Source organism: Acipenser ruthenus, chromosome 24, assembly GCF_902713425.1.
Source record: "Acipenser ruthenus chromosome 24, fAciRut3.2 maternal haplotype, whole genome shotgun sequence".
Lineage (NCBI taxonomy): Eukaryota > Metazoa > Chordata > Actinopteri > Acipenseriformes > Acipenseridae > Acipenser > Acipenser ruthenus.
In genome coordinates, this window is record NC_081212.1 from 6384052 (window position 1) to 6402558 (window position 18507).

Below are 18507 nucleotides of genomic sequence, written 5' to 3' on the forward strand. Positions count from 1 at the left end.
GCTTCAAAAGAACTACATCTCCCAACACCCTTTGGTGTGTCCAATTGCTGTGTCTCCTATTACTTACAGTAGTCATATGATTCTGTTTAGTCCAAGCAACCAGGAATGAAGGCTACAAGTTAAAGTTCTTAGCACCTTCCACTTTATTACTGTTAAAAACCCACCCTTCTTTTTTTCTGTAGTTATTTTTGTTTATGTGAAGTAACAGTCAAAAATAAAGATGCCCTCTTTTATGTTTATTAAATGTTCTATACCGTGTTTCTTAAAGTATTTTGTAACATGGATAAGTGGCTGTAAGCCAAACATTTTAATTAATGCAGTTGATGTAGCCTTCATGGTTCTACAGGAGGCTGTGTGGTTCCTGCGTTTAAAAAATAAATAAATAAATAAAAATGTTATGCTCTGAAGCCGTCCCCTTTTGATGTTTTTCAAGTGACTTCAAGATGAAACTATGCTGGGGCCTATTTTTGGAATACTGAATTTAAAAGAAAACGATACAATCTGCAGCAGAGGAGCAGGTCTTATTTATTCATAGGGGCTTCTGTCACACCACAGTAATGTAGTATTAGTTACAGAGCTTTGCAGTGTTTTTAAGGAAACAAATGGTACCACTCCCTGGAATGAGGAATTTTGTCTATTAACACTTTGCACTTTTTGTTCAGTTTTTACCAAAGAACACCCAATACGTTTCTGTTTGATCTATCTACAGTACCAAGTTTATACATAAGCAGCATATTTTAATAATGTTACATAGGTAAAAACAGTTCAGTTAAATGAGAGGACGGGGATCTAAAGGACACAGTTCGTGTGGGAGAAGTTAGACAACAAGCAGTGGAAGGGTTGAAGAGCATAGACAGCTGCGCTCTACCAGGTAAACTAAAACTCTGGTGCTTTCAGTTTGGTCTACTGCCAAGGTTGCTGTGGCCACTGACTGTGTACGAGGTTTCTTTGACAACAGTAGAGAAGCTGGAAGCTTTAATCAGTTCATACATCAGGAAATGGTTGGGAGTTCCACGCTGCCTCAGCAGAGTGGGACTTTATGGTAAAGGAATACTGCAGCTACCAGTCTCTGCTCTAACTGAGGAGTTTAAGTGCGCCAAGGTCAGACTGGAAATTACTTTAGTAGAGTCACGCGATAAATGCGTAAGGGAGGCAGCACCTGTGTTGAAAACTGGAAGAAAGTGGGCGGCAAAGAAAGCTGTGGAAGATGCAAAGGCTGCCCTTCGAATTGGTGATATCATGGGGCAAGTTCAGCATGGAAGAGGGGGTCTTGGTTTCAGTTCAACTCCTCCTACATGGCACAAGGCGGCCCCAGCTCAAAGGAGGAAGCTGGTAGTCAACGAGGTGCAAAAGCAGGAGGAGAGGATGAGGTGTATAAAGGCCATTTCCCAGGCCAAGCAGGGAGAATGGATGAGATGGGAGAGTGTGGAACAACGTAAGATTGGCTGGAAAGACCTATGGTCAATGGAACAGAGCAGGATCAGTTTCCTCATCAGGTCAACATATGATGTTCTCCCATCACCACAGAACCTAAACCTCTGGGTAGGAGAGGATCCCTCATGTCCTTTGTGTTCATCACCTGCAACATTAAGGCACATTTTGACAGGATGTAAGGTGGCTCTTAGCCAAGGACGGTTTACTTGGCGCCATGACCAGGTGCTGCGATGTTTGGCCTTAGCATTGGAAGACAAGCGTAACATGACCAATAAGTTGTCACCTGTTCCATCAAAACATTACACACAAAAGACAACATTCCTCCGCCCAGGAGAGCAACCACCAAGAAAAGGTGTTAAAACCAATCCTCGCCCAGGACAACTGGACGCTGCTAGAGACTGGAAAATGCTGGCAGATGTTGGTCAACGGCTTATTTTTCCACCTGAGATTGCCACCACTAACCTTCGACCAGATATTGTCTTGTGGTCTGGATCAGCACGCCTTGTTCACCTGGTAGAGTTAACAGTGCCATGGGAGGATGCTGTAGATGAGGCGTATGAGAGGAAGAAACTGCGGTATGCTCAACTAGCCACTGAAGCGGAACAGCGAGGATGGAGAGTTTGTGTTTACCCAGTGGAAGTGGGTTGTCGAGGATTTGTGGCACACTCTACAACCCGGTTTCTCAGAGACGTCGGATTCAGTGGCCAAGAGTTGCGTCGCACAGTGAAGAACTTATCTGAAGCAGCAGAGAGGAGCAGCAACTGGCTGTGGTTGAGACGGAAAGATTCTGGCTGGGGACAGGTAAGTAAGCTGGGCTGAGTTGAGTGGGGGACGGAGGGGGGTGATGCTGGGACGCCAGAATCACCGTCGAGCCCTCTTGAGGTGTCGTGGGCTAGTCGACGAAACACTGAGGATGGAAGGTGCCCACTTGAAAACCCCAGAGATGTACCCTACTTAGCTCAATCCAGACGGTTGTCATGCTGATGCGCTGGGGAGGCCGCACTTTGGTTGATCCCCGGAGCCAGCATCGCAGCCGTTGTGTGTGCTGATGCGCCAGGGAGGCAAAATAAGCTGATCCCTGGAGCCAGCATTACACTTCAGCCATTAACACCAGACAGAAGGATATCTACATCATCATATGGAAGGAAACGTAAATGGATGGAGACGCATATGGATCACATTAGTTTACTGTAAAGCTACGTCTTAGTTGGTGCTTATCTTGGCGAGAGCCGAGTTCAAATCAGCATGAAGTTTTAACATCTACTCTCGTGTAATGGAAATCATGAAGATCTGGATACGTCCAGTGACTGCTGTGAATAGTGCAGCTGGCAACAAGGGAAAGACCTTGTGACAGCCTGGAGAGACAGCTGACAGGAGGAAAGAGACCCCATTGGGGCTGGTAAGGGTTAGCTACCCTTGTCGGCAGTATCCAGCTCTGTGTTTACAGGATGCTGGAGACACCCGCCCAAGGCTTCTAAGAAATTAAAGAGAAAAATACCCCTAGAGTCTGCGAGAGCGGGGGCGGAAGATGACTCAACGTTGGACAACACGGTTAACGACTTAGGAACGGAAACGGATATGAGTATGGAGAGTACTTCACAAAAGACTAGTTCAAGATCTGCAGTTAACAAAGACATGGAACTCCAGGTTTGTGTCTGCGGCTGGAGCAAGGCGACAACGGTCAGGGGTTTGAAGATTCATCAAGGGAGAATGAAATGCTTGAGGGAGAAGGGACAAGGGCCTCGCATTGATCAGTACTTCTTACGAAGTCAGTCAAGTCAGTCGAATGAAATCCAGCGACAGGAAGCAAACCACAGTTCGCAGGATATCAGCACCCCTGTCATAGATGTGAGGAGGACTTGCATGGACACAGTTAGTGATGAACCTAATGATCCTTGTGAACCCGGTCAGACAAACCAGCATAAGAGAGAAAAGAACCTCAACGGGCACAAGCCTGGAGTTAAATGGCCAAGAGCTTGTGAGAAAACTGCATGGGACACAGTAAACACAGATCTCTGCGTTGCATTGGAAAGATTAAGTGGAACAGTTGAAAAGAAGCTGGATAAATTTGGGGACATCATCTACGCATATGGAAGTGAGAGGTTTGGAGTTGAAAAAAGGAAGGAAAAAGTACAAACTATTCCTGGAAAGTCTAGACGGCAGCAGGAGATTGAACGCTTAGTTAGAGAAAGGAGACAGCTGAGGAACCAATGGAGAAGAGCAGAACAAAGTCAGAAGGAGGGACTCAATCTCTTACAAAGGGTCATAAAAGATAAGCTTGCAACATTGCGCAGAGCTGAGCGCCTACGGAAACGCTACAAAAAGAAGGAGCGTGCGAGAGCTAACTTTTATAAAGACCCATTCAAATTTGTAAAGAAGTTATTCACCAGTGAGAAGAATGGCACACTAAAAGCATCTAAGGTTGAGCTGGAGAGATATTTGGAGGAAACACATACAGATTCAAAAAGGCAGGAGCCTATGTCAATTCCGTCAGACATCCCACCTATCAATCCACCAGAATACCAAATGGAGGACTGTGCACCTAAGTGGAAAGAAATAGAGCAAGCTGTGAAAAAAGCAAGGGCTTCATCATCTCCAGGGCCTAATGGAGTTCCGTACAGAGTGTACAAGAGTGCTTCAGGAGTTCTACAAATTCTGTGGAAATTGATGAAAGTGGCATGGGTAAAACAGGTTGTACCAAGAGCATGGCGCCGAGCAGGTGGAGTCTTTATACCTAAAGAAAAAGATTCTACAAGCATCAGTCAGTTTCGTCCCATTTCCCTATTAAACGTAGAAGGCAAGATTTTCTTCAGCATTATTGCTCAGAGATTGTCAGCTTACCTATTAAAGAACTGCTTCATTGACACTTCAATACAAAAAGCGGGCATTCCAGGTTTCCCAGGTTGCTTAGAACACATCAATGTGATCTGGCAACAAATTCAATCAGCTAAAAAGGAGAGGAAGGAGCTCCATGTGACATTCCTGGATTTGGCTAATGCATATGGTTCAGTGCCACATGAACTACTTTGGGCAGCATTTGATTTTTTCAGTGTACCGATGACAATAACAAATTTAGTGAAAGCCTATTTTGGAGATTTGCAATTCAGTTTTTCAACTTCAGAATTCAGCACTACATGGCAATGCCTAGAGGTTGGAATAATGGCAGGATGCACCATTTCTCCGCTGGCTTTTACCATGGCAATGGAAGTAATCATTAGGGCATCAAAATGGGTAGTAGGAGGAGAGCGCTTGGCTTCTGGAATGCGACTACCACCAATTCGAGCATACATGGATGACATGACAACCATGACTACAACAGTAGCCTGCACTAATCGATTATTGGGCAAATTAACCAATAACATTGAATGGGCACGATTGCAATTCAAGCCCACTAAATCAAGGAGCATCTCTATAATTAAAGGCAAAGTAGTAGATAAAACATTCTTCATTAATGGTGAGGCAATACCAACAGTGTCTGAGAAGCCAGTGAAGAGTCTTGGGAGATGGTACGACGGGGATCTAAAGGACACAGTTCGTGTGGGAGAAGTTAGACAACAAGCAGTGGAAGGGTTGAAGAGCATAGACAGCTGCGCTCTACCAGGTAAACTAAAACTCTGGTGCTTTCAGTTTGGTCTACTGCCAAGGTTGCTGTGGCCACTGACTGTGTACGAGGTTTCTTTGACAACAGTAGAGAAGCTGGAAGCTTTAATCAGTTCATACATCAGGAAATGGTTGGGAGTTCCACGCTGCCTCAGCAGAGTGGGACTTTATGGTAAAGGAATACTGCAGCTACCAGTCTCTGCTCTAACTGAGGAGTTTAAGTGCGCCAAGGTCAGACTGGAAATTACTTTAGTAGAGTCACGCGATAAATGCGTAAGGGAGGCAGCACCTGTGTTGAAAACTGGAAGAAAGTGGGCGGCAAAGAAAGCTGTGGAAGATGCAAAGGCTGCCCCTCGAATTGGTGATATCATGGGGCAAGTTCAGCATGGAAGAGGGGGTCTTGGTTTCAGTTCAACTCCTCCTACATGGCACAAGGCGGCCCCAGCTCAAAGGAGGAAGCTGGTAGTCAACGAGGTGCAAAAGCAGGAGGAGAGGATGAGGTGTATAAAGGCCATTTCCCAGGCCAAGCAGGGAGAATGGATGAGATGGGAGAGTGTGGAACAACGTAAGATTGGCTGGAAAGACCTATGGTCAATGGAACAGAGCAGGATCAGTTTCCTCATCAGGTCAACATATGATGTTCTCCCATCACCACAGAACCTAAACCTCTGGGTAGGAGAGGATCCCTCATGTCCTTTGTGTTCATCACCTGCAACATTAAGGCACATTTTGACAGGATGTAAGGTGGCTCTTAGCCAAGGACGGTTTACTTGGCGCCATGACCAGGTGCTGCGATGTTTGGCCTTAGCATTGGAAGACAAGCGTAACATGACCAATAAGTTGTCACCTGTTCCATCAAAACATTACACACAAAAGACAACATTCCTCCGCCCAGGAGAGCAACCACCAAGAAAAGGTGTTAAAACCAATCCTCGCCCAGGACAACTGGACGCTGCTAGAGACTGGAAAATGCTGGCAGATGTTGGTCAACGGCTTATTTTTCCACCTGAGATTGCCACCACTAACCTTCGACCAGATATTGTCTTGTGGTCTGGATCAGCACGCCTTGTTCACCTGGTAGAGTTAACAGTGCCATGGGAGGATGCTGTAGATGAGGTGTATGAGAGGAAGAAACTGCGGTATGCTCAACTAGCCACTGAAGCGGAACAGCGAGGATGGAGAGTTTGTGTTTACCCAGTGGAAGTGGGTTGTCGAGGATTTGTGGCACACTCTACAACCCGGTTTCTCAGAGACGTCGGATTCAGTGGCCAAGAGTTGCGTCGCACAGTGAAGAACTTATCTGAAGCAGCAGAGAGGAGCAGCAACTGGCTGTGGTTGAGACGGAAAGATTCTGGCTGGGGACAGGTAAGTAAGCTGGGCTGAGTTGAGTGGGGGACGGAGGGGGGTGATGCTGGGACGCCAGAATCACCGTCGAGCCCTCTTGAGGTGTCGTGGGCTAGTCGACGAAACACTGAGGATGGAAGGTGCCCACTTGAAAACCCCAGAGATGTACCCTACTTAGCTCAATCCAGACGGTTGTCATGCTGATGCGCTGGGGAGGCCGCACTTTGGTTGATCCCCGGAGCCAGCATCGCAGCCGTTGTGTGTGCTGATGCGCCAGGGAGGCAAAATAAGCTGATCCCTGGAGCCAGCATTACACTTCAGCCATTAACACCAGACAGAAGGATATCTACATCATCATATGGAAGGAAACGTAAATGGATGGAGACGCATATGGATCACATTAGTTTACTGTAAAGCTACGTCTTAGTTGGTGCTTATCTTGGCGAGAGCCGAGTTCAAATCAGCATGAAGTTTTAACATCTACTCTCGTGTAATGGAAATCAGAAATTTAATAATTGCATCAACATAAGCATAGTTGATGGTCTTTTTTTTTTTTTAAATGGTAAAATTATTGTGTTAATTATGTGGCACAAGTTTTCTCCACATCCCTATTCACAAGCAGTCTATCTACTCTGGAAGAAACCCTGTGTCACACTTCAGTACTATACAATATAAAGGCAAGTCATGTACTGTACTGAACAGCATCCTCTGGGATGTGCTGGACTGAGGGAAAGAGAGAGAGACGGAGAGAGAGAGAGTGTGCGTGCGTGCGTGCGTGCGTGCGTGCGTGCGTGCGTGCGTGCGTGTGTGCATGTGTGACTGCACTGCTTAGTGGATACCAGGGGGAGACCAAAGGTGACAATCAGGAATAACTAGACATCACATAACGTCATCTTTGCAGAAATGGGACTATGGGCAGCTAGAGTACATCAAGTATTTAGTTATAGAGATATGAATGCACTGATGTTAGGTGGTGTGCTTTATCCCTGGCTACTGTAATACGTTGGAATTGACTGCATAAGGGAACACATCTGTTATTTTATATATTTTTTTAAAAAGAATAATATAAACCTCACTATTCTGGATTGCTCAGTATTCAATATTCCAATTCTGAACATGTCCTCTGACCCGTTTAGCCTTCTGGCCACAGATTTTTGAAGCAGCTGGTTCGCTGGGACTGGCTGACCTGTTGCGGGGTTGTCGTGGACATCTTGGAAAATTGTCAAAATAGGCAAATTAGTGATTGTCTAATTCAATTGATGACTTTAATAGGCCACACATGCAATTCATTTAAAATAGTAAGAGAAAAGGAACACATAGCCACAAATGGTAAAATGAGGCTTTTTAGAAGTTGTTTTAAGATGCATAATTAAAGCATAAAGTGGTCTAATATTTTCACATGAGTGCCTATTGTTTCCAGTATATAAAAAACCTATATAAAAGAGCCATGGCAGTGACAATGGAGGCCACACCAGTCAAGAGAACTAACCCCACTGCTCAAGCCTCTCCGGTAATTCACAGCTGCGGTCTCCACCACTCAGCCTCCTGTGCTTGACCTTCATTTGGAAGCTACAGCCTGTGTCTTGTCTGGAGGCTAAGCCTTTATATTTTCATGAAGCCCCCTTCATCATACCAGAGTAGATGAACCATTATGACAAATATTAGCAATTTGGAGGGTTTATCGAAGTGAATCCGATACACAGGACAGTGCAGTGTAAAATGAATTTGGTCAAGTCGTTAGCTAATTTCTCTTTTACACAGCAGTGTGCTGGAAAGCATAATTTAAAATGAATATTGCAATTAGTCAGCCGTATCACAGTACTGATACAGTATAACTGAGGATCAAGGGATCAAGACTGATGCCCTTTGACCTCATGTTTGATAGGGTTTGCCGGAAGCCGAAGTGCGATGCGTCATCATTGCCACAAACCTGTTTCAAAAATAGCTTTCAAGCAGCCCAAGAGAAAAGGAAATAGGTGGGGGGGGAAACAGAATCTTCTGGAGCTCATTAAACGTACATGCATGCGACTGTCACAAACAGTTCATGGCTAACAGCCAGCATAATGCAATCTTTCCCGCCAGAGTTCACAGAAAAGAAAACTGGAACATCTGGCATAAATTATAATAGCAGCAAACCCACTTGCTATAATCTACAAATCTTGCTTTTTTAAAGTATGGGAAGGAATTAAGACAAAGTATATATTCAAGCACTCGAATGCTAGAGCAATGAAGATGGCAGATTTCAGATTTGTGGATGAATGATTTTTCTTTTGTAATTATGCTGGCAGAAATTACAGGCTGCAATACATAACAACTCAAAATAAACACGAGGCCAGCATGTGGGAAAGCAGTAAAAGTAAGGCAGAGCTAGTGGGGTAAGATGATGAATTATCTTAAATTGATTTGTGCTGAACCACAACACCCCCCCAAAGAATCACCCAGTCCTTAAGAGTTTCCTGCTGGTAGTCAGTGCATTCTGGCAATTGAATTACAATGACCAATTTCCACCCCACCTACAGCTATGGCCAAAAGTTTTGCATCACCCTGTGTAATTAACTAAGTTTGCTTCATAAAGTTGAATAAAAACCTGCTGAATAATGTTACGTTAACATATTGAATTACATACCGTTTTGTAGTTTTCCATATACTTAACGAAAAACAGACACAAATTGAAAAATGTAACATGTACTGTACTACTGTTATGGCTTTTGCGATATAATTTTGTAGATTTCATGATGTTAAATAAGTGATAGAAAACTTTTGGCCATAGCTGTACTTTTTACCAAAAAAACCTCTTTCAAGTCTAAAGCATGACATTTGCTCCAGAGCACCCTGCACAGGTGGCGTGTGTATAGAGATCTGTTGTGTGCAAAGTGCTTGCCTTCAGTAGAGTGATTGCGTTTGGATGACTTTCTATATAGCATGAAGGTTGGGGGCCTTGTTTTTGACAGCATGTATTTGTACAGTTGGAGCTCCAAGGGACACATGTCAGAAAGGAGTCCCTCTTGTGTGACATAGTGATTCATGTCTTCCTTTGGACTGAGCAGGGCTGTGATTCCGTACCACCATACAACAGGTGTAATTTTATTTTTTATTTGCATATTATTCATAAGAATCACTTGGGATTTTCATGGAGTGTGTTTGTTTTAATATCCAAGTATTTAAGCAAAGTGAGCCGTACTGCATTCAAGGCAGGAATTACATTACATTCCGTATCTTTATGTTCTTTAAAGTCAAGCACTGGATCTTTTTTATAATTACTAATATTGATGATCTTGGTTACTGTGTGAAAAACGCTTGTCCTTTTTGTCCGTGAGATACAATGGGGAAAATTGACCTGCAGCCTTTAGACCTTGATAAACCTGGCCCAATGCTGTGCAGTGCCTTGAAGATGACAAGATCTACATACAGAACCTCCGATCTGCTGCTGAACAACCTCCCACAATACCAGCCTGTGAAGCAGGCAAAGTGCCCTGGAACAGTGACAGTTGCAGTGGGATAAGCTGGACTCCAAACTAAGACAGTACCAGAAAAATTGCCCAGGGATTCCAGCCAGCAAGTGGTGTTCTGTGATGGTTTAGAGTACTGTAGAGATGTTGTACCCAGCAGTGGGGAGGACTTCAGATTCAAGGACCCAGGACTGTGAAGAGGAAAGACATGAGAGAAGTGGCAATATGAGTACACACAATAACAATGCAGTAGAGGTTGTTGCCTTTTCATGTGTCAGCTCACCCTGTTTTGGAGCTATGTGCCATAGCCTTGGGCAGGAACCTTTTATTGGAGAAACACTTTAAAACTAATCCCATGTTGATTTGAGGACATCTGAATGATTATTACTAAACACAATTGATTTGTTTCTTCCTTTTCAAATGGTTTTATTTCATAACCTAAAACAATCAATCATAAAGGCTGACAAACATTTTGACTAGTGTCTTTCGCTGTAGCCCTATTGTTTAATGCTGTATCCTATAGTATAGCAAAAGCAAAATACAGCATAGTGAAAACATGGAACAACACAGATAAGTATGCTAAATCCATTCCGAATCATCTGGATCAACAATTAACTGATGTTAAACTAGACATGAAAACGAATATTTTGCATAACTGCAGAATGTTCCCAAAATGATTGAGACTTGTGGCATGATGGGTATACTTACAAATTAAGCTTCCATGCACTGTTAAGTGAACAGAATGGATTTAACCTGTAACATTCACACTGAAAATACACGAGTGATTAACTAGATCAGTCAGTCAATTTCACCTCCACTAGTTAATGCAGGGTAAAGCCTGGTAAATGCTTAGCGTGAGCAAAGCAAAGGAAACTGCAGAATGACAATCCACATTTACTGCAGCGAACGTTATAATGGTACACAGTAAGCCGGACTATTCAATATTAAATGAAGCTTTCTTGCATTCTCTTTCCCTGTGCAGTACACACTCAGCACCTGCCAAGCTTGCTTTCTCTGTGTCTCAGATTTCCACTCTCTGTTCAGTTCTTAAATCTGTCGGCTCTTTGATTCCATATGATTCATTTGGCAGCAAGGCTTCCATGAATCTGCCCCCAGTGCAGTCTCTCAGTGCGGAGCCCAGTGACTGGTGAACAGGTTGCGCTGAAAGGGTTAACCGCCCTCCTGCCAGTGATGTGTTCAGTATCCATGAAAAATGGATCTCCCTTTCTTTGCATGCTAGGTCCAGCGTGCTGTGGAGGAAGGGGGAGATTTGCACCTCAGCAGGTCTGGATAAGTCAGCATTATACAGCCTTTGGATATTTACACTGCATTGCACTGTGTGGGGGGAAATGATTCATTTCAGCATAAGCAAAACTTTGTGGTTCTTGTTGGCCTATAATTTTGCTGTGCATTCATGCCGTCAAAATTCTTTTTAATCCATTAAAGCATTTATTCCTAGCTAGAACATATTTCCTAATCTGATGAATGCTGTGGGTTCATTTTACATTTCCATATATCAATAAGGGAAACATCTGAAGGTTTTTTGGATTTTCATTATTTTAAGCTTTACAAGTAGCTTCAGTCGTCTGTAACTTAATGCACCGTTTCAATCCTATTCATTTTGTATTTGTGCCTTAAATATTTGCACATCCAATATACAGTTCAGAAAGAAAGGATATATCTTAGTTTATTGGGTTGTCTTGTCTCCTTGATGTCTTAAATATCTACAGTAGGGAAGCATAAGCATGCGAGTGTCTAAGATTATCTTTAGGAGTCGATTTCTATTGCTAACTAAAAGAAGACTTTTTTCAGTGTGCAGTAGGTTTGCATTTTATTCAAGATGTTATTTTGTATAATAAAATCAGTTTGTGCTTGCATGGTTTTCTGCATATTCATGGGAATGGATATAGAAGGGGGGGGATTACTAGTGTTATTTCAGCTGAACATATTCAATGAAAGGTGTGCACAGATTTCTGTTGAGCCCGCTTGTGATTGGCCCTTTGAGAGGTCAAGCTTTGCTTCATATGTTCACATGTTGACTCTGTGGTGTCACCACTGGAGGTTCAAAATAAGCAATGATTTGGTATGCAGAGGATTCCCATCAGTGGGATCAGGAATCCTAATTATATCCCTGTTGCTCTTCCAAGTTTCCAGCCTGTTATCCACATGAAAGAGGCCAAACTGTCAACTTTTCTTTCTGTAGGGGAACTTGTTCCATTTCTGCTGAAGGGAGGAAATGTGTGTTTTGTGCTCTGGTTTTTGTATTGTTTTTCAACGTAGTAGTGAAGGCTAGTGCCCAGCCTACGCATAGTTATTCTTTTGTTTTGAATCTTTTTATTTTGGCCCTAGTCCCAGTTTATTTTGTTCCTGTTTTTGTTAATTAAACTGCAGCTTTCTCTCCCTGGGTCTCTTTCCTGCCGGTAACAGCCTGGGCTGTGACGCTACACAGGGAGAAGTAATCCTTGGAAGAGAACACGTTTCTTGTCAGCACTGTACACTTTGTAGGAGGCAGCACACTGCAGCTCCTGAGTAGTTTTCCATTAACCTTGCTATATCTCAGACATATTGACAGGGGAAGGCTAAATTACTGTTAGATTGGAGTGGAAGCATTTTCAAGGCTGCCCCAATACAAGTCACAGCATTGTAATATTAAAGATTGTGGGGTCTACTCAATTGATGTAAAAGCAGATCTGAATATCACGTACCTTATTTTAAAATGATTTTTTTTCCAGACAGAAATACATAAAAGACATTGTTGGATGTTTCATTTTCATATTCTTGGACCCCCTTTATTATGTAAAACAGTGGCAGCGTTTTGATCAGTCACAGTACAGATCTAATAGATCAATAGAATAGACCCCTATATGCTGAAGAGTCCTGGCTAACTGTTTATGGCCAGAACTGCTTAGAATCACATTTTCATCAACACTGGGCTGGGGAATTTCAATGAAACTTTGTTTGGAAGTGTACTGTATGTTCACAAATATGTTGTTGGTGGATGTTTCTGAATTCCAGTGTCAATGGTTTCCCTAATGAAGGCTACCTCTCATTCCCCTGTGACGTGGTCTTCATGTTTCAGCCCATGGCTCCAGTGCTCAGGGTTACTCATTCACAGGCAGTGCTTCATACTTGTGAAGAAGGTTTAAGCAGGTGTACAGGGGATAGCTAAATGTACATTTATTAGAACGCCGCATTGTTCTGTAGTTTTGATTTGTTGTGCAGAGGAAATCCATGTACTGGAACTGAAACATTGTCAAAATAGGCAAATTAGTGATGGACTTCAATTAATTAAGAATAGTAAGAGAAAAGGAACACATAGCCACAAATGGCCTAAGATGCCTAATTTAAAGCACAAAGTGGTCTAACGTTTTCACATCAGTGACTATTGTTTCAATATGACCGATTTGCTGACCAAAAATGTAAATTCTCACACCCAGAGGTTTTCATGAAGGTAGGTATAGAAAGGATATGCAAAGACAAATCCTGAGGTGTTCTGATACATTTGTGCACTACTGTATATTTGAATAAAGGAATTTAACATTTAGTATTCATTACAGTATATACATCCCTTGTGATGTCATCCTTTGAAAATAACATTAGATTTATGTGCTATAACAAATAATTCCCCTTTGATGCAAGATCCTGCCTTATATATATAGGTGGAGAAGTTCAGAGACTGCTGAAAGTAGTGTTACAAGGCTTCTTGAGCATTTTATACAGTTTTTATGCAGACAAAATGACAAGCACTGTCAGTTTGACTTGGTTTTTAAGAGTGGAAATTAGTATTTGAATGGATATGCAGACTAAGTCTGAACTAAGACTGTCTCATTATTTAATTACTGAAGCGTATTTATTTAAACAGATTAAGTGCATCAGTGTTTCTTATCTAAAATGTTACAGCAATATACTGGTAAAGACAACATACTCTGAGCCATGACCAAAACTAAAGGACAGCTTTAAAATAAAACCATGAAAAGCCTTGCAGCCTGGTTGGATTAAGCTGCGTTTCCGTTTTTATTTTTAACATGTGGCGGCATATTGAAAGAACAGCTTGTTTTTCATTAACGAAAAATCTGGTTATGATGTGACTGCACTCCTGAGGTTTTTGTTAGAGGGAGAGAGCTGAGCTGCTGTAATGTGAAAGATTATTGGATTTAGGGCATGTCAGGGGAAAGAAATCTGTTTAGAAGCAATCTGAAATCAAATATTTACAGCAGCATAAAAACAAATTAACCCGATGTGGAATTATCAGATGAATTGTGAACAAAGTGGTTGTATTTTTATCTTTTGAAGAAATGAGTATAATACTAGCATATGGTTGTTTGGATGTCTGGTATTTGGTGGGACAAGTGTCTTGCACTTTGGGAAATAAAACCAAATACAAACCGCTCCATACACACACACACACACACGCGTGCTTATGATAACTTACTGTTTTTGGTGCATCTGCACCATGAAACTAATCCTGTAAATCTCTGTAACAGATCGGACAAAAGTCAAAAGATCACGTATCACGTTTTAGTATGGACCCCATTTATAAATGAACTCTTTATTTATTTACAGCCCTCATGTTATTCCTACCTTTTTTAAAACGCACCTCTCCTTGTGCAACAAGATAATGATGCAAATGATGCAATTTTTTTAAAAATTGCTTAAATATTAAAGGAATCGCTGTATTATTTATGATTTTTTTCCCCCTGCAATCTCTTTCAGCTTCTGATTGGCAGGGTTCTTCAATAGACTGGAGTTTAATACTTGAACTCTAGATGCTTTAGATTGTTTTTATTTGTCTCTGATTGCAGATTTTATACACAGAATTTAATACTTCAAAAGTAACAAGGGGTTTAAAAACTTTTTTGCGCTTTAAATATATTCTGAAATCATGAGTGGGAACTTGAATTGTCTGAGAATTTCAATACTCCTTTTACTTGGGCCCTGACATTGCAGGGGTCACGTAGTGTTCATGCTGTGCAGTGTGTGTATTTGTGCCGTGTCTGTGGGCGAATTCTTGTAATTGCATTTCATTCTGGTGTCTGCCTTGCATCGTTAGCAATAGATTTTCACAGTTGCTAGGCAGAGGCCTTGTAATCTTGGTATTCGGTTGCACTGACTGCAACAGCAAACTCCCTTGCGCAGTGAAGGAAGAGTGGTTGGTTTGAAAAGACGTGTAATTTGATTTAGCTCTTAGTGCAGAGGTGTCTTTAGATTTCAGCAGTGAGCAGATAATACTTTGCGAATAGGACCCCATATTTCAATGCTGAACTGAAATGACATTTAAGGTACTGCAGAGATACAAATACTGTAGCCAGTATTTATGGAAAAAGACCGATTTCATGGTACCTAGTTACTGTGCAAGTACTACTCCATTCACTAGTTAAGGTCAAATGATATTTTATACACAGTATTATTATTTTACATTATATAGAGGTAATTTCAGATATAGGCACACAGGTACATTCCAATTTAAGATTATAATCAATATTTAATATTTATGTACTTTAAGTGGCAATGGAACACAGGTAATATAGATGCTGTTAAAATATACTTGTTACTCAGCAAGTACTGTTAGCTGCTAAACTGGGATGTGGAAGGAGGGTGTCCTGGATTCTAGTCTTAAATGCCTTTTTAAAAGAGCAACATCCAGCTCTCTGACTCTCATAAGAACTGACATGTTCCACAGCTGATGGTTAGGGATGCTTTTAATGCTACCTATGAATACAATACATACTTGTGTGTTGCCTGACCTGTACTGATTTATTTGATTGATTCACCTTTGGAAACAGATTATTTATTAGTAAAGCTTATCCAGAGCATGATCAATTCATTCTTCACTTGCTGTATATGTGACATCCGCTTCATCTGAAATCCTTGTGCTGAGCTCCTCTTCAGTGCAACCCACACTATCAAGATCTGTTTTATTGCAGCTCTGTGCAGGTTTTCCGAAGCAGGCTCCTGGACAGGCTAAAGTTCATGTGAGCTGCTCCAAGGATTCCCCGTCTCCACACTGCTGCACTATCCCCAATCTGATGTCCTCAAAGACTGACGATCCCCCTCGAAGAGCTAGTTCTGCGGAGATGGACTCTGAGCACCAGACTGAGCTTGCAGACAGAGTCGCAGCCATCAACATGAGTGCTGGGGACGGGCTTTCTAATGGGAAGAAGGGCTTGCAGGCTAACGGGATGAACAATGGGGATGGCAGCACGGGCAACTCTGCCAAGAAAGCCGCCAGGAGGCCCGTCCTGTCCAGCAGGAAGCTGTCTCTGCAGGAGCGCTCATCTGGAAACAACGCCGCGGTAGGCTCTGGCTTCGGCCCGTACGCGACAGGGCCTTACTCCCATGTCTCACCCAGAGTCGCTCGCAGGCCGACCATCGAATCAAAGCACATCTCCATCTCAGACTCTCAGGTGAGTGCCAGACAGCTTTGGGTTGTACAGGAAGGGAGGAGGAGGAGGAGGAGGAGGAGGAGGGGGCGTCTATAAAAGACGTCAATAAAAGTTTGTGTATTGAATACACTCTGGGTCATTTGAAGTCCTTCTTGACCATCTCTTCTGCTGAAACAGAGCACTGCAGTGGGGGTGAGATGGAAGGGAGCTTCAGTAAGAAGTTCAGAAGATTAAATATTCCCCAAGCAAGTTATTTTTGAAAAGATGCTTGTAACAATAAGTATAACACAGAATGCTGCAACAAGTGACAGGAAAGTGTCAGGAAATTAAAGTACTGTTCTTTAACACATAACAGATCACAGGTATATAAAAGGTCAGTTAATATATTAACTCAAAGTAACTTGTACAGTTGATCCATATATACATGCCTGTCTTCTTTAAACAAATATATTAATAGAAGTGTCTCCAGTGTCTGATCTCTTCAGCTCACCAAGGTACTTGGATGTAGACCTTCAAGGGAAATATTCATGCACACAGTACGAGAGAAATACCAAGAGAGATCTAGTGCCCACCCTAACCTGACTAATTCTCTAATACAAGTGTTCAGGTCAGTCCTGTAAATAAACCTGTTCTCAGCTGGTCCTGTGTAAAAGTATTACTAGGCACACTGTTAATCAGATTTGTACTGTCCGTAGTTGTCAGGCTATAGCCATCACGAGAAAAAATGACTTCTGAAAAAATACTTCTCCTCATTTGAAACCTTTTACATCATGGTCTGTTTCAAGACACCTACTGATTGTAATCTGTCTCTGCAAGTACAGCTGATATGCATGGATTTGAGTGTGTCCTTCTGATGTGTTTCACTAAACATGATGCTTCAGCAACACACCCTGCATGGTAAATGTGAGAAAGGGGCCACTTACAAAGAAGAGCTATGTAGTTTCACTGTAGACAATATTCAATTGTGCTGTCAAAGTTTACAGTAAAAGGACTGTATGTTGAACCAGTGTAGCCAGCTCTTAAACCAGTATCACTGACTTTTCATCTATACAACCCACCTAAAACCAGTGCTGAGCATCGGCCAAATCTGTTTTGCACTAGACTTTCTTGACTGGGCAAAAGCCTAAGATATTCAAGACTGCCTCAGGTTTTCCCTCATCACAGTGATTTCTGTGGCTGCTCAAAGAGACAGAATTACTGGCCTTTTCAAGTGGCATTGAATGTACTTAAGTCTCCAGCAATTGAAGCCTCTTCAGGGTAGAAGTACTGCTTTTCCAGAAAATGCTTCCCGCCCCCCCCCCACCAATGTCCTTGCAATGTCAATTCCCCCCCCCTCCCTCCCCCCTCGTCACACTTGCAGCGTCCGTCCTCTTCACAGTCTCCACTCAGGCTCATTTTAGATTGTTATTAACCATGCCCTGTCCTTGCCTTACGCTTACATCCCAGGTAACAGGTACATGTCCCTGCCCCCAGCCTGTCCTGTTTTGTCATGTTACCGATCGCTCTGGTTTTGAACACCGGCCACGATGGGGATGAATGGTCACGTACATGTGATAATCGTGATCACTGCAGAGATTTATCAGCCTGATGAAACCTGTTAATCCTCTCAACCCTGGGAGTGGCCTTTTCACTACCACAGCACACCTCAACATGGCTGTTTGTCACTGGAATTAACAGGTTCTTCTTGCTCCGACCTTGGTACCATAAATACTGATCATTTTCTGATACACCTGAGACTTCAGTTCTGTGTCTACTACATAATCATCTTATACTTACAAGACTCTGTGATGCATTCCGAGGTAACCTTTAGCAGCTCTGATCTAAAGAGGCAGGATCATGCTACTACCTGCAACATGAGGAAGTACTGAATGTAATCTGAAAGCTCCACTGTAACAAAAATGTAAACACAAAGAAAATACTGAACATTTTACTCCTATGGGAGTCAATATTTAACATCAGCCACTGACTCATTGTGTGACCCTGAGCATGTCACTTAACCTCCTTGTGCTCCGTCTTTGAGGTGAGACGTAATTGTAAGTGACTCTGCAACTGATGCATAGTTCACACACCCTAGTCTCTGTAATTCGCCTTGGATAAAGGCGTCTTCTAAATAAACAAATAATAATAATAATAATAATAATAACATGAGCTTATATGCCAAACACCTTCATAAGCATAAGACATTGAGAAAGAAACGCCTGTCATGGAATACATAGTTTCTTTTTAGGACTTCTAGGATCACTATTGAGTTTGACATTTTGCTTTTCTCCAGCTAGTTTTGCAACCTATTTATCATG

At 42.4% G+C, this 18507-nt stretch overlaps 1 protein-coding gene across 5 annotated transcripts in view; it reads left to right on the forward strand.

Annotated features, from left to right (window-relative positions):
- LOC117429186 (calcium/calmodulin-dependent protein kinase kinase 1-like) overlaps positions 1-18507 on the forward strand; it is a 62184-nt gene that overhangs the window by 12252 nt on the left and 31425 nt on the right. For all 5 annotated transcript variants that reach the window (XM_058998226.1, XM_058998224.1, XM_058998225.1 and 2 more), the window contains exon 2: positions 15752-16231. In XM_058998226.1, coding sequence (XP_058854209.1) covers positions 15854-16231 — 378 coding nt within the window. In that variant the 5' untranslated portion in view covers positions 15752-15853. The remainder of the gene's footprint in view (positions 1-15751; positions 16232-18507) is intronic.